This window comes from Castor canadensis, chromosome 3 (genome assembly GCF_047511655.1).
Source record: "Castor canadensis chromosome 3, mCasCan1.hap1v2, whole genome shotgun sequence".
NCBI classification, from domain to species: domain Eukaryota; kingdom Metazoa; phylum Chordata; class Mammalia; order Rodentia; family Castoridae; genus Castor; species Castor canadensis.
Window position 1 is genome coordinate 13,281,783 of NC_133388.1, and position 22,878 is coordinate 13,304,660.

The following is a 22,878-nucleotide window of genomic DNA, read 5'->3' on the forward strand; positions in this document are numbered from 1 at the left end:
TTGGAACAGAGAGAGTCAAGTCCAGTCCTGAACTTGACTCCTAGTGCAACAGGACAACTCCAGGACTGTTGGATGGCCTTGACCCACCACTGTGTGGGCCAGAGAGCAGGAAGAGTACACTGATCTGAAAAGATCACTGTTCCAGAAGAAGAAAAGATTGAAAAGCCACTGAGAGAAAGTGGCGTCCAGAGATGCAGAGAATGTGGTTCCCAGCATCTGTCCAGGGTCCCATCTGGACCCTTCTGAGGCCGTGCCACATTCCTGACCTGGGGACACCTACCCGACTTCCATCCTTAGGACATTTCTCCCCTCACTTTTACTTTATCTGCCTGGTTGTCAGTGTGGAGATGAGGCCAAATGTCACGGTGTAGAGTGAGACAGGGACACAGTGGTCACCCATTTATTCCTGCTCATTTCTGTTTGTCTCAAGGTTTCTTTCTCAGACTTTCCTGATCTTTCTATAAATAACTTTTTGGATTTTAATGAAAAGGTGACAATGACTATTTCTCTGAAATTTACCGTTTTTTCCTAGTTCTCTAATTAAATAGTGTAAACAAATTTCCATATTACTAAGTACAGAATTTTTAGCTTTTACATATAAAACATGTCCATTATGCAGAGGAAAAGATCCAATCACTGCCAATGTGCAAAATGTGCTCTATCGTTCATTTTGCTCTGGTTATTTTGGAGATAGGATCTCACAAACTATTTGCCAGGACTGCTCTCGAACTTCCATCCCCCTGATCTCAGCCTCCCAAGTAGCTAGGATTATAGGTATGAGCCACCAGCGTCTGGCTTCTCTTTTTTTGAAACAGGGTATCACTATGAAGCCCAGGCTGACCTAGGCAAGTGCTCTACCATTGAACTACTTCTCCAGCCCTTTTGAGACAAGGTCTTGCTAAGTTACCCGGGCTGGCCTCAAACTTGTTAGATTCCTGCTTCTGCCTCTCAAGCAGCTGGGATTACAGGCATGTACCACCCTGCCCAGCTCTCTATTTCTCAATTGTACATCATCTTGTGCTTTAGTATTGGTAGTAATAACAAACTCCTTCAATATGCCAACCACTTTCTTTTTCTTAATTACCATTTGTAACAAAAGTCTTACAAGTCTGATTGTTTTCCTGTTTCACAGATGAGAAAACTGAAGCCGAGTCAGAACTAGAATGGGCTCTCCTGCCTTCCGTCTCTTCTACCTCTTAGCTCTAAGCCTCCCAATACTGCCTCATCTGGCTAACCAGTAAGCATTGCACCAGGCAAGGGGAAGATAGTTTCTCCCCAAACCAGAGGAGGAAGAAGCATCAAAATTCAGAAAGCCAGGAGGGAGTGCAGGGGTTCACCAGGTCAAGGTGAACTGTTTCTAACAGTTAGGGACACTGACACCTGGAGCCAGGGCAGGAGGCTGACGTCATCACACTTCCCGAGTGCTTGCTGGGTGCTGAACTGAGGATTTACAGGAAACAAGGGAAAATGTAATTTGCATTTCTGTTGGCTAAGGGGTGAGCTGGCGGGGAGGGAAGGCCAGGAGGGAGTGTGAAGAGCACCAGTGCCCAGCACTGCAATAAGGACAGTACAGTGGCCCAGGAAACCTGGGTCAAAACAGCCAGCAGCAAACACAATTTCTCTGAAGTGGCTTTGCAGAAATAGGCCAATTTGACATTCCTACTCTATCCTTATAAGAACACCCTCCCACCATTATATCCCCTAGTAAAATGGCTCCCCAGGAAGAGTGCCCAGTGCATCTGTGGCTTCCAGAACCATCGGTCATATAGTTGTTCCATGTCCTCCCCATCCTCCTTCAGCCTCACGAACGCTAGTCAGATCTGCTGGGAGCACTGGAGATCATTTCATACCAATGTGCATTGGGTGGACTTCAATTTCATCAAAATAGTTGAAGACTGTCTCATCTTCGGTATTGAGGTCCCGGTAGTTACTCAGTGCCTGGAGGAACCGGTCCTGGCTGTAGTGGGTCCCTGCCACCACGCTCTCAGGGAGGTTCATCACCCGATCCTTCAGAAACTCATCCGAGGCGTCCAGGCTGCAAACAAATTCTGGGGAGGAGAAAAAGCTCTGGAGCTGGGCCAGTGCAGCAGGGTGCTGGTGACCCAGTGCGCCTGGGTCTGGGTACCAGTCAGACCTCATGCTGTTGCAGACTCACGGAGGATAAATACATACAAGTCACACGTTTCAGAGACTACCTACCCTACTAGGCCCAACCAATCAGTATCTTGTACAATCTATTATTTTCCCTCTCTTCCTTTTAATAAAAGCATCAGACAGTGAAAATTGGAACTCTCTAATAACCCTGTGACATCAGCTTCCTAGTCATTTCTCACTTTGCCTCCTTTCCAGCACAAATACCACAGGCTTTGAGCAAAATGCTTCGATGGGTGGTTTGGCAAATTAATAAGAACAATGGAGAATCCCCACTTAGGACTTTAATTTCTATGGCTCCAGCTCTTTTCCTTGGCTAAGAAACATCTATGCTCAATATAGCATGCACTTAGAAACATTTCACAGATTAACTGTGCCCACCTGTGATTTTCTTTTAAACTAAGAGAGCAGCTGCTTCTCTAGCTTCTAGTACAAGTTCACTGAATGAATACGTGTTGAGTGAGTGAAGGATTAAAGTGCAAGTTAGTGAAATAAGCTTTGCTAAGAGAGCTGCTATTCTCGGATGCTCTCAATAACAGCAACAGCATACACGGGTGCCCAGTGCATCCAAATAACCTGCTATCTCTAAGAGCCCAGCAAAGCTTGGGAGTGATGTGATGTTTTTTTCTTCTAAATTTTGTTGGTTCACCAGCAGCACTACCTTTCTCATCTTGCAGTCTAATGAGCTTTCTTGAGTGGATGAGAAAGTTAAGTGTACCAGATCTAGAGAAGGGTGTGCCCACAGGGTATGTGGAACATGTGTGACCACAATGCTCATGGTGAAAACAAAGGTTGAGCACTGAGCCTGTGGGAGGAAATCCTGTAAACTATTGATAATCTGATAATACCCCTGCTCTGATCTGGCTTGCTCATCTTTGACCATTGGATTTTCATGCATAGCTACCCAAATTCTAGTGTAGAACTTAAATCAAAATTAGGCCAATAAATTCCCTGGAAAGGGAACCTCGTTAAGGTCCATGATGTTAGACATCTACTTGAAAACTGATTAATTCTGTTAGTAATCTAAGAATTTCAAAGTATGTATTGATGGGAACCGTCTCTTCTGCAGCCTAAACTGCAGCTGGTTTCACTCCTTACAAACAAAACCCACCATTCCTTATCTCCCACCTCCTCTTCCTTGCCCGCCCCTCCACATTGCTTCAGCAGCCGGTCTCATCCTCTGCTGGTCAAGGCTCACTGTTCCTTATCTCCCGCCTCCTCCTTTGCCTCCTTTGCAGCTTGCTCCTGCAGCTGGTCTCTTCCTTTGCAGATCAAAGACCGTCCCCTAGCCCTTGCTTTCTCCCAAATGCTACTTAAGACCAGACCGGCTGAGAAGCTGCTGTGCCATTTTCTCTCGGCCAGCCACCCTGCTTATTAAACTTTTGGACATGAGATAACTCTCGTGAGCCTCCTTTGTGTATGGTGTGCGGCGTTTTCTTCACATGTATAATATTATAGCTTTTTCTCAGTGATTGGGAGGATTCTAGTTAATCAAATATGGTAAGTAGTGAGTAGCATATGTGGCCTTCCAATCTTCAAAGAACTTTAATGTGATAAAATATAATTCCCTGCAGATCATTTTTAAAAGTCCTTTCTCTTTATGATTCATAAAGAACTTTAGGATCTGGCAGTATGGTGATAAAAGGATTCAGAATGCCGACTGTCTTACGCTGGGCATCTGTGGATCGGAAATCACAAATCTTTGGTATAACATGACAAAGAGGTCACTGTTTTTGGAGTCATGTGAAAATCTAGGTTTTAATGACATTTTCCATATTTATCAGTTATATGTAACTTTAAGTTTATCTCTTAGCTGGGCACCAGAAACTCATACCTGTAGTCCTAGCTACTCAGGAGGCAGAGATCAGGATGATTGTGGTTCAAAGCCAGCCCCAGGGCAAATAGTTCTCAAACAAACCCATCACAAAAAAAGGGCTGGTGGAGTGGCTCAAGTGGTAACATACCTGCCTCTGAGTTCAAACCCCAGTGCCGCCAAAAGAAAAAAACAGTTTGTCTCCTTCAGCTAGATCTAGGAATCAAATTGATGCCGATGGAAAAACACAAGGATGGGTCAGGTGTGAGAGGTAACACAGCCAGAGCTGAATCACCATAGGTTAATACAAGGACCTGGGCTTGTATTAACCATTTTTTCCTGCATCTCATGATGCTTTGACATCGTGGGCATCTCACAGGCGTGGGGAGAGACTGCTCCTCCCAGGTCTAACTAATTCCTAAAAGACAGAAAGCAAGTTACTTGGGAGCACACCTCTTCCGCAGGCCATCACCCCCTTTAGCTCACTCTTCCACACCAAGCCAATGTTTTCCCTGCTTTAAATGACCCCAGGGCTAGGTACCAGGCAGCTAGAGATGCCCTTCATAGACAATCTCAAGCTTTTACCCTGGCCTGCCTCACTTTCCCAGGGAAAACCCTGTCAAAGCTCTGGCCTAGGCTTTGCCCTCGCTCCTGCCTCTGCCTCCTGACCACATGAGGGACTCCTCATGGAGTCCTGTGTGGTGTGGAGAGCCCCTTCTCTGAGGAAGTGTGAGGAGTAAAGTCTTTTTCCAGTGACATGGACCTCCCTGTGTCATCACTCAGCCACCTCCAGAGATGAAAATCCTACAAGACCATGTGAGACAATGCTCTGATTTCTTTTAGGAAGATAGAAAATAAAGACCATTTCTGGAAAGAAGACAATTTACTAGAACAGAGTAAACCTTCCAAGCAGATTACATCTTAGCCGTGTTTGGACTTTGTCCAACAAAGAGTGTTCAGCACAGTAGAGCATGATTCAGAATCACTTGTTGCTTTACTTCTGTGTTCCCATTTCCTTATCTTATGGGTGGTTTCATTAACTCTGTTTTCTGGATAAAGTAGAGTGAGAAGCCCTGAGTTTGAATGAAAGCCCTTCCACTCCCCAGTGGAGGGTGCTTGGATACATCTCTGGGCTTTCACTCCTGAATCTGGTAACTTGGGTGTAGTTCTTGCCTTGTAGGATCATGGGAAGGTTCACTGAGCTTATATCTCTCTTGGTGCCTGTTGCACTTTGAGCTGAATTTTATTCATTGTCTCAGCAAAAGCATTACAATTTACCATGAATTTGTGGTAAGTGATTGCTGCCCAGAAGCAATAAACTCTCAAGAACTAGACACCCCTGGTTATGGATGAGAATCAACTTTTCAAGTTTTCATGAGGAATACACCTAAATTAATAGGATGTGTGAAACAACCAACCATTTGGCACTTCATGCTTCTGCCACTGCTTTCTGAGCCCACAGGTAAAAAACCATCCATCTCTGAGGATGATTGCTATCTGGGGGTCTCAGTGCTTCCAGAGTCTTCTCTGCCAGTTGTGCCTGGACCAAGACAGAGATAATTACAGCCATGACCTGTGGCCTCGAGGGACTTGATGCCAGTGATCAGGCCCTTTTAGTTACACCCTTGACCTAGATGGCTGGAAACAACCATTCCGTTCTTGTGTTGATCACATGACCCAAAATCATTCCCTATGCTTATGCCGAATACAAATTGACTGAAAAACAGCAACAAAACTTTTAAAAGTTAACAGGAAGGTCACAGCAACGCTCGCCCTGTGCTCAGTGTGTCCGACTGCATAGGCCAAGGTCTTTATGCTTCACTTTCAGTAGTACACTGTGAAACCTCTGGGTAAATGCGTGCCACGTTCAAACTGCTGTGATGCTAACAGTGAAACAAAAAGGGCCTCCCCTGCTCTTCTCATTTAGGAGCTGAGTGTCTTCTGGAAAAGATCACAGCACCACTAGTGCCAAGCCCAGAGCAGGGAAGGAGCTGCCATAATCCAGGCCTTCACTGTCTCCCCAGATGACCCAGAAACCAGGCTCTGGACAAAGTGCAGGAGAGAGCTGCAGAAATGAGTGTTATCCAAGGGATTTCAATCCACTTGCAAACTTCAATATTGCTGACATTCACCCATCCCCTCCATGTATTCTCTAATTTCTGAGTTGTACTTGAGCATGTCTTCTGATTTTTTTTGCCTTATTATAGATCTAGTTTATCAAACTCAGAAAGACTGTATTGGTACGAGAGAGATGTTGAATAGTATTCCTATAAATTTGATCTTGGAGGGCTGGTGGAGTGGCTCAAGCAGCAAGAGCACCTGCCTAGCAAGTGTGGGGCCCTTAGTTCAAACCCCAGTGCTGGCAAAAAAAAAAAAAAAAAATTATCCTGTAGGTTACAATTAAACTTACCAGGTACAATTAATTTATCAATGGGAAACATTTTGCCTCTGATTTCTTCTTCCTCCTCCTCATCTTCCTCTAATAAAATAACAATATAAGTAGTTGTGTTTATTGACTTATTACTGGAAATGACAGCAAAAATTCAATTTTGTTTTGTTTTGTTTTGAGACAGGGTCTCACTATATACCCTAGGCTGGCCTTAAACTCAAGATCCTCCCGCTTCTGCCTCCATAGTGCTGGAACTGCAGGCGTGTGCCACCACACCTGACTTCAAATACCATATTTTAACCTAGCAGTAACTAATGGAAACTAGCCATACACAGAATGTGTGTTTTAGAAACAGTCTGACAACCTAAATGTCTATCAATAGGTGAATAGATTGAGAAAATTTGGCACATACATGCAATGGAATACTATGCAGCTTTAAAAATGAAGAAAAGGCTGCCATATATGACAACATGAGGACATTATGTTAAGTACAATAATAAGTCAGTCACAGAAGAACAAGTATGCATGAGTCCACTAGTGCAAGGTACCTCAAATTCATAGAATGACAGAGTGAGAAGGGACCGCCAGTAGGGGGAAGGAGAATTGCTAGTCAATGAGTCCAGTGAGATGAGTAAGCTCTAGAACAACAGAGTATATTGAGTCAGTCATAGTGTATTGTACACTTAAATATTTGTTAAGAGGGTATATTTTGGTAGCCACAGGTGGCTCATGACTATAATCCCAGCTATGTGGGAGGCAGAAATCAGGAGGACCATGGTTCAAAGCCAGCCTGAGCAAATAGTTTATGAGACCCTATCTCTAAAATACCCAACACAAAAAAATGATTAACAGAGTGGCTCAGGTGGTAGAGCACCTGCCAAACAAGTGTGAGGAACTGAGTTCAAACCCCAGTGCTGCAAAAAAAAAAAAAAAAAAGAGGGTATATTTCATGTTCAACATTTATGCTCCAGTAAAATAAAACAGAGGTGTAAAGGCTATGCACCTAATAAAAGGTAAGCCAAGAGTCAAAAATAAGTCTCTCCAATTGTTTGTTGATTTAATGGAATGACTTTCTTTGAATGATAAGGTTGCAACTTACCTGACTATAAACCCAAAACGTGGAGAACACTCAAACTTACGACTGAACAGGTCTTTTGCCTGGTCATAGGTCTTTGGGAATCCATCCAAAATGTAGCCTTGATTCTTACAAGGCATGGATTTTAACTTTTCCTTCAGAAATCTGATTACATATTGATCTTCTAGCCGACCTGATAAAAAGAAAAAATATGTATTACTGTAGAGCACGTTCTACATAGGGTTATGGTTTTTGTTTTGGGTTTTTTGGGGGAGGGATATGGGGTTTATAATTAGGGTCTCCTGCTTGTTTGATAGGTACTCTACTACTTGCACCATGCCCCCCCACCTCCGCCCAAGGGTTTTGTTCTAATTACCTTGAAAACTGTTGTGTAGTCAGAGGTGTTACTGAAAAATCCTTTACTTTGCTCTTAAAGTAAAAACCATGTGGTTTTGTATTTTGAACCTGACACATGAGTTCTAGTGAATAATACAGTAGGAGAACCCAACAAGCCGGCCTATAAGAAAGAGTCAAAGCAAATGCTGATGTTTGCACTTTGAGAATGTTGTGCGATCCCAACTTCTGGGTGACGTTGAATGAGGAGTAAGAAGAGCAGGCAGAGAGCTGCTTGCTTATAGGGCTTGCTCAATTCTGTTTTGATATTGTTGGGTCTGGGGGCTCAGAAGACAAAATGAGCCAGTGCCCCCATTCCCCATGAGAGCACTGTGAGCCCTACGTCCTGTAAAAGGACATGCGGCCTCACAAGTCATGGCCCCCCCCCCGGGGATGCCTCAAAATGCCATAAGGCTGATAAGCAGGAGGCTTTCACAGGATTGTGTATATGTTCCTGCAGAGATGTGGTAAAAGACCACTCCACTCCTGACTCCTGACCCCCCACCTCAACAAAAGGAGCCAAATAAAAACCCCTCTATGTAAACAACTGGGAGTTTCCAGGCTCCGCTGCACTGCTCCAGCTGTAGCCTTTCCTTTCTCTCTAATAAATCCTACTTGTGTGCTGACCTTGTCATCTCGTGAGTCAATTCACTGCCTCCCTGGCCAGTTCTTGGGCTAGTGAAGGCAAGGACCCTTGACACCAGCCCGAAACAATATTACACCTCTGTAACCTTAATGCACAGTAATAAGTGCTTCTGTTGTGAAAGTTAAGTAAGATAGTATTTATGTATATTGCTAGCCATGCTTTATGAAGATAGGTACTCAAGGGTGGGAGTTTGGCTCAATAGTGGAGTGTGTGCTTAGCATTCATGAGGACCTGTAATTAATCCCTAGCAACCCGCCCCCCCCCCAAATAAGTAGGTGGTCAACAAATATTTGCTAGATTTGAATAACAGTTAAACTTGGGCTGGTGGATTGGCTCAAGTGGTAGAGGGACTGCCTGAAAAACAAACAACAAAAACAATTAAACTTGACCTGACATTCAAAGGCATTGATTTCTTTAAAGCTTCAGAAAAGGGAGGGTAGGGGTGTGGGGAGGAGGGGAAGTAGAGCTCAATGGTAGAGCACTTGCCTAGATAAGTGAGGCCCTAAGCTCATCTCCAGCACCACAAACAAGCAAACAAACAGCATTAAAAATAAAGCTGCAGAAGAGAATGTGCCCTCGCCCTGCTCCACACCATCTCTGCTAGTGGTGTTTCTGACCTTTGTCCACTGGGCAGTTCCCTCTCTGGCCCCAACACAGGGTTCCTGGAAGTTCGGGGAGAGGCTGGGAGGGAGGAGTTAGTTCTACAGCTGGCCGATGGCTAAATGACTGTGTGATGCGACTCCACCCGAAGGCCCAGTCTCTTCAGGTCCTCTAACTGTTTGAACAGCTGTCAGTTATTCGGGACAGGGCCCATCTTTACATTGCCTAGTGTATACATAGCAGAAAAGGGAACTTACTGAGGCTGAGAAATTCACCTCACTAACTCTTACCAGAATATGTACTCTCTTGTCATTTATTAAGGAGTCTATGATATAAAATAAATAGTTTGGGGGCACTTTTTATCACCCTATTCATGACAATAAAATGATCTAATTAAAACACCTCTCCTTTCTTCTACCTTTCAGTGTCATACAGATCTTTAGGCAGTAAAGGATTCAGAGAATACTGGCTGGCAGAGTGGCTCAAGGGGTAGAGCACCTGTCTAGCAAGCATGAGGCCCTGAGTTCAAACCCCAGTACTGCCTAACAACAACAACAAAAGAGTTGTAAAAAAAATACTATGTAGTTCAGAAATTTAAGTGTCATGGCTAAAGCAGAAAAAGATCAAAGGTATTATATCGCATAATAAAATTCTTCCAGATGACTTTACATTACTTCCAGTAAGGTTTGTATTGGCACAAAGAAATAAAACCAGAAAAACACAACCAAATAAATAAATAAATAAATAACCCTCAAGTGATCCATGAGTATTCAGAGACAGGTTTTAGTTAAGCAGTTAATTGGTTTTCATTTTTCAAAGGTTTCCTCCTTAAGGTAAAGACGCACAGTCAGAAGTCCAGCTGCGGTCCCCTGCAAAGCCTCTCGAGTTTATTTCAGGACGTTTAGGATATTTCCATACTTGGCTATTGTGCAGATTGCCGAAATGACCACGAACGTGCAAAGGTGGCGACATCATCTCCTTTTGTTAAACACCCAGGAGAGAGATTGCTAGGTCTAATGGTGGTGTAGCTTCTGTTTCCATAATGGCTGGACCCCTACTGGAAGAGCTTTAAAAATGTCGCCCTGCTTTTTAAATTTCAAATCTATCTTTTGAGTACCAGTAATATTTGTAATTACTGAAACAGTTTTAAAGTAGCTACAAGGCCAGAGTTCACTGTAATTCATGCACAGTACAGATATTATGAAGTCCATATATTTGCAACCTTTTTCCCTTTGTAATTTCAAACACAGATAAGTTGAAAGGCTAGTCCAATAATGATAGGAAACTGAACAGACAACCAGTCGATAACTAAGGCCCTGTCTGGCTTAGGGGCTGACGGGATGAGGGTGGGGGGTGGGGGAGGGTGGTACACGACAGAGTCACCTATGAGTAGGACCCAGAGACGCCTCCTGTGGGACTTGTGAAACTTGGCTGCTGAAATCATTGGAGTCACATGACAACAAATGGGACCATGTGAAGGAGAACCATACTCTGGTGTCCTCCATGCCTGGGTGCAAAGGTCTCATTTTGTTCAGACATAATCAAGGTCCATGTTCTGGTTTCAGATCAATAAGACTGGGAAGGATTTTTGGATGACTTGAGGAAGAAGACATGATCTTTTCATGAAGCATTCCAATCTCATAGAAGTGTGTGTGTGTCTTGAGGGGAGGGGAGACCTGGGGGATAATTAAGGTAGAAGAAAAGCTTGTTCTGACATTTTACCTTCCTCCAAAAAACACTTTCTCCCTCTCTCCCAAAGCCCCTTTACATCTCTCTTGCCAAAGGCTGACCTCTCTAGCACCTGAGGAAGAAGAGTTTCCTGCTAAGGACAGGCTCTTCCTGAGCTTGGGAACTGCTCTCAGCTCCACATTGTCTCAATCACAGGTTTTGTCCTATATGGTCACCTCCCTGGGCATGAAGAGAATTCAGGAGTATTTCACCTAATCCTCTTACACTGAGTCCTTGGATAAGATCTTTGGGTCCTTGGAAAGACCATTTCTGTAAGTCTCAGTAAGTAGATACCTGCTTCACCCTCTGTGCCCAAACACTGGATGTTCCTGCCCTTTCTGTAGAGGGCAGCAGAGTTCATGCCTACCAGAGCCCTGTTTCTGGGCTTAGACTATAGCCAAAGTACACACCCATTCATTTCTATAATTCCCATTCTCTGCCCCTCCCTTGGGTGTTCTTTCCATGAAATATCTCCTCTTGAGCTTTTCCCCTTTCCCAAGGTGTGAGCCAGGACTCTTGGCCTCTTTAAAACCAGAATGGAGAATCCCACATGCCACAGGGGCAAGGCTGAATCTCTAAGTATTCACCTGGGGTTTCTGTGGTCCAAACTTTTCCTCTGGAAATCTCCTGGGATTCTAAATTCCATTTCCTTCCTGACCAGTCCATGACTCAGGCAGCCAGCTGTTTTAAGTGGACATTTGGGTGTCTATGCCCCAAACCATTTTCTCCACTAGACTGGAGCAGCTGAAGGAAGAAGAGAAGAGGCACTGGGGTAGTCTGGACTTCATGGAAAACATGGAGGGACTGAAGACCTTAATGTGGAAGGAGGCATAAGAAACTGGAGGAGTAAGGTTCAGGAAGCAGAGGGAACCCCCTCAGGCTGGTCAAACAGTCCTGGCAGCTGCACATTCCCTGAGTGGACACAGGGGATACTGATGACTTCTGGGGAAGTGAGGATTAAGTTAGTATGACAGTACTCAGACTGCTTTTGCTAAAAGTGCTGACTCCTCACATGGCTCACAAGGTATCTAAATGCAGGAGAAAAGCCTGGCATCTCTGCTTCCTTTACTTTAGATCAGACTCCTGCTTTACTCTGCACATAGGCATGTTAGTCACTGAAGGAGTGAGTGTATGTCTAAAAACTGATGATACTTCACTGTCTCATCACCCATCTCTGAAGGCACAGAGGTGAGAGTAACTGAGGTGTCTCACAGTCAGTGTTTGGAATGTCCTGTCCCAGACTCCTGGAAAGCCATCTGAAAGCTTCCAGTCATTGTCTTAAGCCTGCAGTCACCATGGATTCCTCACAGATGACCTCACCCCCTCACAGCCAGATTGTCCCCTAAATGGATAAGGATTTCTTCAGAGCCACCTAGCAGAACTATAGCTGAGTTAACGCTCAACCAACCACACTACGATCATGACTACTTCATTACGCACACCTCTTGCTCCTTCCCCGATTCTTCCTCTATTTAAACCCAAAGCTCAAAACTCATGTCAGACAGGTTACTCCAGAGGCACCTGCACACCCATGTTTATTGCAGCACTATTCACAATAGCCAAGTTATGGAAACAGCCAAGATACCCCACCACTGACTAATGGATTAAGAAAATGTGGTATCTATACACAATGGAACTTTATGCAGCCATGAAGAAGAACGAAATGTTATCATTCATTCGCTGGTAAATGGATGGAATTGGAGAACATCATTCTGAGTGAGGTTAGCCTGGCCCAAAAGACCAAAAATCATATGTTCTCCCTCATATGTGGACATTAGATCAAGGGCAAACACAACAAGGGGATTGGACTTTGAGCACATGATAAAAGCGAGAGCACACAAGGGAGGATAGGTAAGACACCTAAAAAATTAGCTAGCATTTGTTGCCCTCAACGCAGAGAAACTAAAGCAGATACCTTAAAAGCAACTAAGGCCAATAGGAGAAGGGCACCAGGAGCTAGAGAAAAAGTTAGATCAAGAAGAATTAACCTAGAAGGCAACACACATGCACAGGAAATCAATGTGAGTCAACTCCCTGTATAGCTATCCTTATCTCAACTAGCAAAACCCCATGTTCCTTCCTATTATTTCTTATACTCTCTCTTCAACAAAATTAGAGATAAGGACAAAATAGTTTCTGCCGGGTTCAAGGGGGTTGGGGGGGAGAGGAAGGGGGCAGGGTGGGTGGTAAGGGAGGGGGTGGGGGCAGGGGGGAGAAATGACCCAAGCATTTTATGCACATATGAATAAAAAATAAATAAATAAAAGTGAAGACATACAGGAAAAAAAAAGAAAAAAAATAGACAAATCTGTCCTCAAAAGTGTGAAAGGCACTATTAGGAAAGTGAAAAGGCAAACTACAAATTGGGAGAAAATATTCACAATAAATATCTATCTATGACAAAGAAAAAAAAAAACAAAACTCATGTCAGTACCTGGAGATGGGCAGAAATGCTTACTTTCCATCTCCATGAATGGGTGTTTTGTTTTGTTTTGTTTTTTGAATGCCCGCTAGGAAGAAATTTTATTGAAATAGCTTCAAGGGTAAATAGGAAGGGCAGTTTTGACTCTGGAAACAAAGTTATAATGATGAAACCCTTTGACTGCTCATTGCTAGGAAGGTGAATTTTTTTCTGTCCTTTTGTTTTATCGTTTTTACCCTTACTAACATATGTATACATTGTTTGTGCCAACCCCTCCACCCCCCAAATGGGTGTTTTGATTAAGGTCCTTTCCTTGCCTTTTCGCTGTTACTTCTGTTTGCTTTCTTAGGGGCATGTGGCCAGACCTGACACATCGAAACACCCAGAGTTGGGCCTCTGGCCTAGGGATCTGGTTGCTTAGGGGCAGAAACTAGGTCCCCAACCAAGGTGGAAATGAGTAGTTGGGAAAAGGACTACCTTGGGGGAGCAGAGGTGTGCTGTGCTGGGAGGGTGACCATGGAGGGCAGTCAGGATCTGCACCCCAGGACACGCAGTGTCTCAGTGGAGACTGTAGAGCCCACGGAAGCACAGAAGAGAACAAGTTGCTACCTGAGTAGGTCACAGATGCCTCTGTCCTTGTCCCCCAACTCCTGCTGCCTGCTCCCAACCCTGGGAGCCAGCAAGAGATGAGGAGTATGGAGAGGAAAGTGAAGAAAGGTGGATGAGAGGATGGGAGAGTAGAGATGGTGTTGGGTAAGAGTCCTGACTATTGTTTATCCAATGCCCTGGTCTACAGATCACACAAGACAGCCAGTGTAATGGAGGATCCAACCATCTAAGTAAGTATTACAACAAAATAGTTTCTGCTTTCCTGATCCCTTAGTTCAAAACCCAGGTTGGGAAGATTTGACTAGAATGGCATGATTAAATAAAGGGACTTCTCACTCCACATCTGAGAGCTGCAATGAGACCAGCCTGAAATTCCATCCAAAGAATGAGTGCAGAGTTTGAGTGAATGTGACAACTTATGAGGTAGGGGTGTAGAGCACTTGCCTGGCTCATGGGAGGCCTTGGTTCAATCCCCAGGAGCACAAAAATAAAGTGACACTTTATTGTGATCAACGTGTTCAACAAACTGGCTACTATTAACTACCAAGCAAGCAAGAACATTTTATTTACATTTCTCTATATTTCTTCCTGCTTGAATTATTGGCCCATGCTATCCAGCTTTTTAAAATCACTCGTTACTGTTGATAGGCTTCTGTGCAGTACATACTCTTAGACATAAATTTAATGTTCTGCTTAAAGACATATGGATAGAGTTCACGCCTGTAACCTTAGCTACTCAGGAGGTAGAGATCAGGAGGATCTTGGTTCGAAGCCGGCCAGGGCAAGTAGTTTGTGAGGCTCTATCCTGAAAATACCCAACACAAAAAAGGACTGGCGGAGGGGCTCAAGTGGTAGAGCGCCTGCTGAGCAAGTGTGAGGCCCTGAGAATGTATTTGGGTATATATGGGATGGTATATATGGGATGAGGTGGGGGGAGTGGGGAGGTGGGGAGGTGAGGGGTTGGGGGGATAGGGGGCAATGGGTTTCCATGAACTAGAAGAATTCTGAATTTACTCTAAAATGACCATACCTATCTTATTACACACCAAACATTTCTGGTTGGAGGTGTGGCTCAAGCAGTAGAGCACCTGCCTCTCATGCAAAAAGCCCTGGGTTCAAACTCCAGTACTGCCAAAAAAACCCCCAAACATTTCAAGTCTGTTATCTATGTGAACTATATAATATCCTTAAATACCAACCAGGGAAGTGAGAAATCTTGTTTTCATTAATGACTGAGGACCAAAACTTGTTCTTTCAAAGGAGTAGGTTAACTTCTAAGTATGTCTATTTTTCTTCTTTCTTAGCAAGTAATGTTCCTTCTTGTATTCCTGAAATATTTCATACACTTGAGTATGTTATAGACCACTGTTAACTAGGTATCAGTTGTGGTGAATTAGCTATAATTAAATAGCCTTCTTTATTTGTGGTACATATAAAACACCATTAGTTTATTTATTTATTTTTGGTGGTGGCACTGCGGTTTGAATTCAGGGCCTCATGCTTGATAGGCAGGCACTCTATCACTTGAGCTACTCCACCAGCCCCTTTTTTGCTTTATTTTTTAGAAAGGGCCTTGTGTTTTTGTTTGGGACTGGCTTGGACCGCCATTCTCCTACCTATGCCACCCAAATATCTGAGATTACAGATGGCGACCATGTGAACTGCCTATTTTCTATTGCCAGAGTTGTTTCCATTTGTACCTGAATGCAAATTGGTACATTCTCTCCTCCCTCATCCTAGAAAATGAAAACCAATGTCTTTTCACATTGTTTCTAGAATTGTCAAGTAAAAAATGTTGATACTCTCCAAATTCCTTCATTTCTGAATATGACAGTAGATCTTTTAACATTGACTCAAGCTCAGAATATCTTGCCTTCTAAGTTTAGGCAGACTGTTGACTCCAGGGGTTTTGGTCAATACCATCGAAAAAGGTTCACTGGAGTTCTTTTAACTTCATTGTTATGTCCACATCTTTTCAGCTAGCTATGAACAATGTAAGCATTTGCAGGCTGGTGTTCCTCCAGAGATGTACACCGTGCTCCTTCTTCTTGTTGAAATCCTGTGCTTCATCTGATTTCTTGTTGCATTCCCACAAGCAATCTGGACCGTGGCCAGTGTTTTGCAACTTTATCAAGTCCTTGAATTTCTTCCTGAAGCTGCTTCATTACTTGTACTGAGGTCTCCTTGTGGAGAGCTGTGGTCTGCTCAGAGATTCTGCTGCATGGCCATGAGCTCTCAGGCTTTCAACAAGGACCTTCACAATTGTGCAACTCATTTCTTTAGGATTACTCCACACTTGATTCCTTGCAGCCATCAGCTGTGGCCACCTGGATCCAGAGCCTCCGCAAACTGGGACCTATGCACCCAAGAACAGACTCTGTTCTTCTGATGCAGAACCAACAGGGCAGAGACAAGGAGGGCGGCAGGAGAGTCAGCAGGCTCAACCCTTCACTGGCCTGGAGGAGACCCCCAGCCGCCTTCAATTATTGTCCCCCTTCATCTGTTTTTTCTATTAATGACTTAATAATAATGCCTGGGCATTTTTTTTAATAAGGATATTAACTCCTTATCATATTGGTAGCAAATATTTGTCTTGGTTTGTCTCTGCCTTTTAATTAATGATGTTTGATACTTAGAAAATATTTATGAACACGCATTTGTGATGTGTGTGTGTGTGTTGAGGTGCTTGGGATCAAACTTAGGGCTTCACACTCATTAGACAAATGCTCTGCCACTGAGCTATACTCCCAGCCCTTGATTTTTTTTTTTTTTTTAAACTTAAGTTCTCAGCTGAGTGCCTGTGGCTCACGCCTGTAATCCTAGCTACTCAAGAGGCAGAGATCAGGAGGATCACGGTTCGAAGACAGCCCTGGGCAAATAGTTGGCGAGCCCTATCTTGGGGTTGGGGAAACCCACAAAAAAGCTGGTGGAGTGGCTCAAAGTATAGGCCCTGAGTTCAAACCCAGGACTGCAAAGAAAAAAAAAAAGTTCTCAGATAGACACCAAAATATTAACAATGATTTTTCTCCCCGGTAGGTGAGATTACGAATGGGTTATCATGATTTCTGCGGCACTTCACTCTTAACGGAAGACAGGTAGCTCATGTCAGCTGGCCTGGAGAACCTGCATGGCGTATGTGTTACCTGCATTCTGCTCCATGCTTTCCTTGACACCATCCAGGAGCTCCCGGGCATCTTCCACGTTCTCCTCCTCCTCCTCCTCCTCACCTTCTTCTTCTTCTTCCCCTGCTTCCTTAGGTGCAATGATCGCCTCCTGCACACCACAAGGACATTCAAACTGGATAGCGCCCTGCCCCAATTGGTTGCTCACTAATCGTCTGGCAGGTGATCCTGGCCAAAGCCTGGTACCAAATCAGAATGTTAGACAGACATGCAAAGCATGCAGAGATAGGTGAGAGCCCCAAGGCTTTTCTTAACTGTTCTCTAGGAACATAATATATTTCTGTGCTATACCACAACTGCTTGAGAATCAGCATTTTCTAAGGTACTAGGCTGTATCTGACTTGAAGGAGACACATTTTGTAGAAATTGACATTTTTTAGGTTTGAGGTGTGGCTCAGTGGTAGAATACATGCTTAAGGCCTTGAGTTCCATCCCCTGCACCAAAACCCCACAAAACACATGTTGTATCTACCACTCCCAAAAAGATGTCAAAATGCAGTTATTAAATAGTCTAATATCCTGAGAAAAATGCAGCAAGAATATATTTTTATAAAACCCTGAAAAAAATTAAAAACTTTCCAGTCAACAGAGAGAAGACAGATAAACTTGGAGGAAGAGCTGGAGGCAGACAAGGGCAACCAGAGAAGGATGCCTTCCACCTTCCAGAGGAAAACCCTGGTGGACTCTGGGTTTTCATAACTGGGGCCCAAAACAAAATCCATTTAAAGTAACAAATCTCTTTGACATGTGCGATTGGTTGCTCGATTCTGACAAGACAAAGAAAAGTGCTTTTTAAATATCAAAATTCCCAATAAAGTAGTTGCAAGCATTACCAGTTTGGCTATGGCTTCAGAAATCACATCCTTTATTTTAATGTGGTGCAGTTTGTAGTGCTTGGCCAGTTCTTCAGCAATGCTGGATTTTCCCACAGCAAGAGGACCGAGAATACAAATCTTGATTGGCTGCAAGAGGAGGAAGAGGAACTTAGAGTGAGTGCTGAATGCTGTTATTTCAGGGATGGGCCTTTTTCACAGGCTCAGGACCCTCGCAGGCTAACTCTTGCTCTTCTGTGGACTGGTTCATGACCTGGTTCAAGATCATTCACTCAACAGGAATGTAGTAGTATTTAGTATGTGCAATGACCTGGGCCTGGAGGGGGATGGGTTCTACAGGATGTGCCCAGGAACACCTCAAAAGTGCAAGTGAATAAGTGTTCAGGCATTATATGCTACTAGTGTCATTGTATTAGGCCACACTCATGGAGCTAGCAACACCCAAAAGGCTCACAAATTTTGGATTCAGTACACAGGGGCCCTGTATTATTGCCTGAATATTGTTTCTGGACTGAACTTGGTTGTGGATTATTTTTAATTTATTCTTTTTTAAACATACACTTTCTTTTGAGACAAGGTCTTACCATGTAGTCCTGGTTGGTCTCCAACTTGCAATTTTCCTGCCTCTGCCTCCTGGTCACTTTTCTCCTACTCTTTTTTTTTTTTTTTTAAACTATTGCTTAAGAGCAATAGTGCTAGAGGTGCAGTTTGAGTGGTGGAGTGCCTGCTTAGCAAGCACAGGGTAACTGAGTTCAAATTCTGTTGTACCACCAAAAAAAAAAAAAAAAAGCAACAGTAATTTAAACTATCACTTTTTCCAATAAAAAAACCTACTTGAGGCTGCGCATGGTGGCACATATCTGTAATCCAGCAATTCAAAAGGTGAACATAGGAGGATTGTGGTTTGAGGTCAGCACAGGCAAAGGGGCATGCCTGTTTCAGTGCTGGGTCTACATATGGGAGAGGGTAATTAGGAGGGAAAAGAAGTCTGCTCACTGCTTTGATTCTTTCTATTGGTCGGGATTTATTGGTCATTTAAACACAACTTTTTTAAGGTAGGCATTCTTATTTTAAATTAAGTAACAAATAAATGTGTATGTGCATCATGTGTGTATTTATCATGTACTCTATAATGCACATAATGGAATGTCTAAATGAAGCTAATTAACATATGCTTTACCTCACACACTTATTTTTTGTAGTGAAAGGTAAGTATGATAATTCTTTTTTGCTGTTTTTTTGAGACAGGATTTCACTTGTTAACCCAGACTGGTCTGGAACTTAACATGTAGCCCAGGTTGACCTTAAACTTGTAGCCCTCCTGCTTCTGCCTACCAAGTAATGCACCGGCAATATTCCTTCTACAGATACCTGTGTCCATCATTCTCAAGCTTACTATCATGCTGTACTTTTCATAACACTTATCAATATTTACTTTAGAAAATTTAAATGTTTGGTTGAAAAGTATTAATACAATATACGTGCAAATTATTAGACCTGAACAAAGCTGTACAAACTTGAAAAACAGCCAGGCACCAGTGGTTTCCGCCTATAATCCTAGCTACTCAGGGGGAAGAGATCAGGAGGATCATGGTTCATAGCCAGCCTGGGCAAATAATTTGTAAGAACCTATCTTGAAAATACCCATCACTAAAAGAGCTGGTGGAGTAGCTCAAGGTATAGGCCCCAAGTTCAAACCCCAGCATTGAAAAGAAATAAACTTGAAATGAGAAGTTGGGTGTCTGAAAAAGAAGACTTTCACTGCTCTAATCACACCAAAGGTTAAATTTCACTTACTTTGCTTAAATGAGAAGTTTCAGTAGGAAATGGTGATAGTTACCAGCAAGCCTCTGCTTTGCTTGTACTCTTTGAGGATAGTGTTGATGTTTTCCACAAATCCAGTCTGGGCAAGCCAGCGGATGTTAAAATTCTCCTTCACATACAGAGCTTCCATTCTCAGGTTGACAAATAAGTGGTCAAGATGCTCTTGCTAAGAGTCAAACGAAAGTGAAAGATTTGTCTTTTTTTGTTTCATTTTGATGAAACCCAAGTCATTACACTTTCTAAAGAAAAATCAATATACATTTGCCAAATATGATGAAAGTCAATCAATCCAGTGCTGAAGATTCATAGAGCACCTATGGATGTGATAACCGAATACTTGTACTGTATATTTATTCGTTTATTTATTGTGGTGCTGGGGATGGAACCCAGGGCCTTGTGTGTGCTAGGCAAGTGCTCTGCCACTGAGTTACACCCCAGCCTATCTCCAGCCCCTGTCTTGGGGCAGGCAGCACCCTGGCTCTTCTGGATGGACAGCTCAGAGTAGAAAACTAGAAATCCAATCATAAGATTTCTTTTTTCTTATTTTCCAGTGTAAACCCCTGGCCTTGCACATATGAGGCAAGTGCTCTACTATATTCCAGTCCTCTTAAACATATTTTAAATATGCTTCAAAATTCAAAAGAACAATAAGAATGGGAGAAACATTTCTGCTGGCCTACAGCCACCATGCATCCAGTTCTCCCACTCAAGTATAATAATATTTAGGAAAATAGGTTTTTTTTAAAAGAATTTCTTATATACTAACTGTTAACTCCTTGCTTAGGAAGATATTTTCTTTGGGTACTTTCTGAATTTTTCCAGGGCCGGTATGTTTACTGATGCACTGTGAGGGAAAAAACAGAGATACTTAGTTTATTTTCAAGACTTTATATAAAAACTTATTAAATGAATGTGAATATAACTAAATATAGGAAAAATAGCATTTTCAAACTAGAGGATAGTGTGCAGAGGGTATTCATTTATTTCCTTGTTCTAAAAATAAGTCAGAGATGGAGGTGAGAAAAGCCCCATCTCCTCCCTCATGGTGCTCCCAGTTTGAAAAGGGAGTCAAATGTGTCCATGGAGAATTACATGGACTGTTAGAGGCTTAGTAAAAGAGATTCTGTGCTGTGGTCTTGTTAAACAAAAATTATGGGAGCTCATGTTTTGAACTGGGCCCCTGTACGAGGCCCCAGCAGACGGGAAGGAGAAGGTCACACTAGCTGGGTTACAAGATGGTGACATTATCGACCAGCATGGCCTGGCCTGGTCTGGGAGAGGCAGCCCCTTTCCTAGAGCTCTTGGAAGTGACCATAACAGTACTTTGGGGGCAAGTTCCTGCAGACACATTTTAGTATTCCAGCCTGTGTGCTACTCTCCACCCAGCTCTGGTGTCCCTCCGTGCACATTTGGGTAGTAATTCCCAGAGCACTCTTGGCAAATACAGATAGTGAGTTTGAGTTTTAAGGACATTCTATTTTGGGACTCCCCGTCATGTAGCACAACTAACAGATGAGCCACTGGGTGGGCAGGGGCTTCGTAACCTGAAGTCAAGTTCAGGTGCTCTGGTTGGAGATGGCACGGTAAACCAGAAAAAAAGCAGGATGGAGGGAGGTGATCGGCATCCCGGTCTGCTTCCTCCACTTTATAGTAGTTATAATTTCATAACTATAGTTTAGGGGTAAACAATTTGAGACACGTCATCAAGATATGGTAAGAAACAAACCATTGTACCTTGACCAGGTCTTCCAGGGTATGAACGGACTCGTCCACAGCAACCAGGTAGTGAACCTTGGGTACATGGTCTATTATGTTTTGTATCACTCTGCAGATCAACAGGTAAAATAATCATCAGAGGAGAAAAGGTGAATTTTAACCTGAACTCCATCCCCACAGAGTCTGCATGGTGTTTGTTGCTTTAGTAAATCATCTGACTTAACCTCCAGCGAGGTAGAGGTCGGGGTTGGGGCTATTTCTCGCACCCTATAGGTGAGGAAGGTGTTAAGTGATGCTTCTCAGGCTGAAGGGCTACTGGGAAAATGGAGGAAGCAGCCTATGATGCCGATCACCTGGCTCCATCCTGCTTTCTTTCTGGTTTACCGTGCCATCTCCAACCAGAGCACCTGACCTTGACTTCAGGTTACGAAGCCCCTGCCCACCCAGTGGTTCATCTGACTCTCACAGCTGTGCTTAGGATAGGTGTTTCTCAAAGTAACATACAGACCCAAAGAAGCTGTGATTCTCGTAAGGCAGTCATGCATCAACCCCGCAACGGAGCCTAAGATTTCCTACTCTGGATTAATGACTGTCAACATTTCTGAATGCTTCCCTTGGTGCCAGGACTGTGGCAAGGGCTTTAGATGTGTTAGCCTACTGAATGCTTAGGACAACCCTATTAGATAGGCACTATTACTGTCCCCGCCTCATAACTGAGAAAATCTGACACAGAGAATTTACAGAATCTTTCCAAATTCAGAGCCAGCCAGGCTGGTCCTTGGGGGAAAAAAAGTGAGACCCTTTTCAAAAAATAACTAAAGCAAAAAAGGGGTGGGAGTATGGCTCAGGTGATAGAGTGCCTGCATAGCAGGTGGGAGACCCTGAGTTCAAATCTCAGTAATAACAAAAAAAAAAGAAAAAAAAGGAAGGGCACATTTTGGCCCCATAAGTCCCAGAATTAATGTTGGCTAGAGCAGATCTAGGTGCTTTTTTGAGACAGGATCTTGCTATGTAGCCGGAATGGCCTTAAAATCGAAATCCGCCTTCGTCAGCCTCCCAAGTACTGGGATTATAAATGTGCACCACCACACCCAGCCAGATCTAGCTTTTGTGGGTCTGAAACTTACATAATTTAAGAGATCCTTCTTTAAGAACAATAATAAAAATTAGATTCAGGGCTTTGAAAGGAACCCACATAGGAGAGTAGCTCTGAAGTTTAGATTTCATTTGTTACCTGATAAATCTGTAACACTGTCTGGCATCAGGACTAATTTACTGGTGGCCAGTGGATGTGGGGAAACTTGGGAATGTGAGTGAGCCTGACATGTGAGTGAAGCCCCTGGACCCTGAAATGCAGAGGTGACTGATGTACCACAGACACAGGGAACCAGCTCATTGACCTAGTGCTTAAGCCAGGGTCTTCTAAGAAGGGTCTCTGGGCCTGTCTAGGCACGGGGTTGGAGGGTCAGTGGATGTGCCAAGCATGGGTTAACCGTG

At 43.5% G+C, this 22,878-nt stretch overlaps 1 protein-coding gene across 1 annotated transcript in view; it reads right to left on the reverse strand.

Moving 5' to 3' along the window:
• Ak7 (adenylate kinase 7) overlaps positions 1-22,878 on the reverse strand; it is a 60,747-nt gene that overhangs the window by 4,604 nt on the left and 33,265 nt on the right. The window contains exons 8-15 of the mRNA XM_020180988.2: positions 21,400-21,490; positions 20,432-20,509; positions 19,682-19,831; positions 17,842-17,970; positions 16,970-17,099; positions 7,493-7,621; positions 6,375-6,443; positions 1,851-2,048 (exon numbers count right to left, since the gene is read on the reverse strand). Of these exons, the coding sequence (XP_020036577.2) occupies positions 1,851-2,048; positions 6,375-6,443; positions 7,493-7,621; positions 16,970-17,099; positions 17,842-17,970; positions 19,682-19,831; positions 20,432-20,509; positions 21,400-21,490 (974 nt within the window). The remainder of the gene's footprint in view (positions 1-1,850; positions 2,049-6,374; positions 6,444-7,492; positions 7,622-16,969; positions 17,100-17,841; positions 17,971-19,681; positions 19,832-20,431; positions 20,510-21,399; positions 21,491-22,878) is intronic.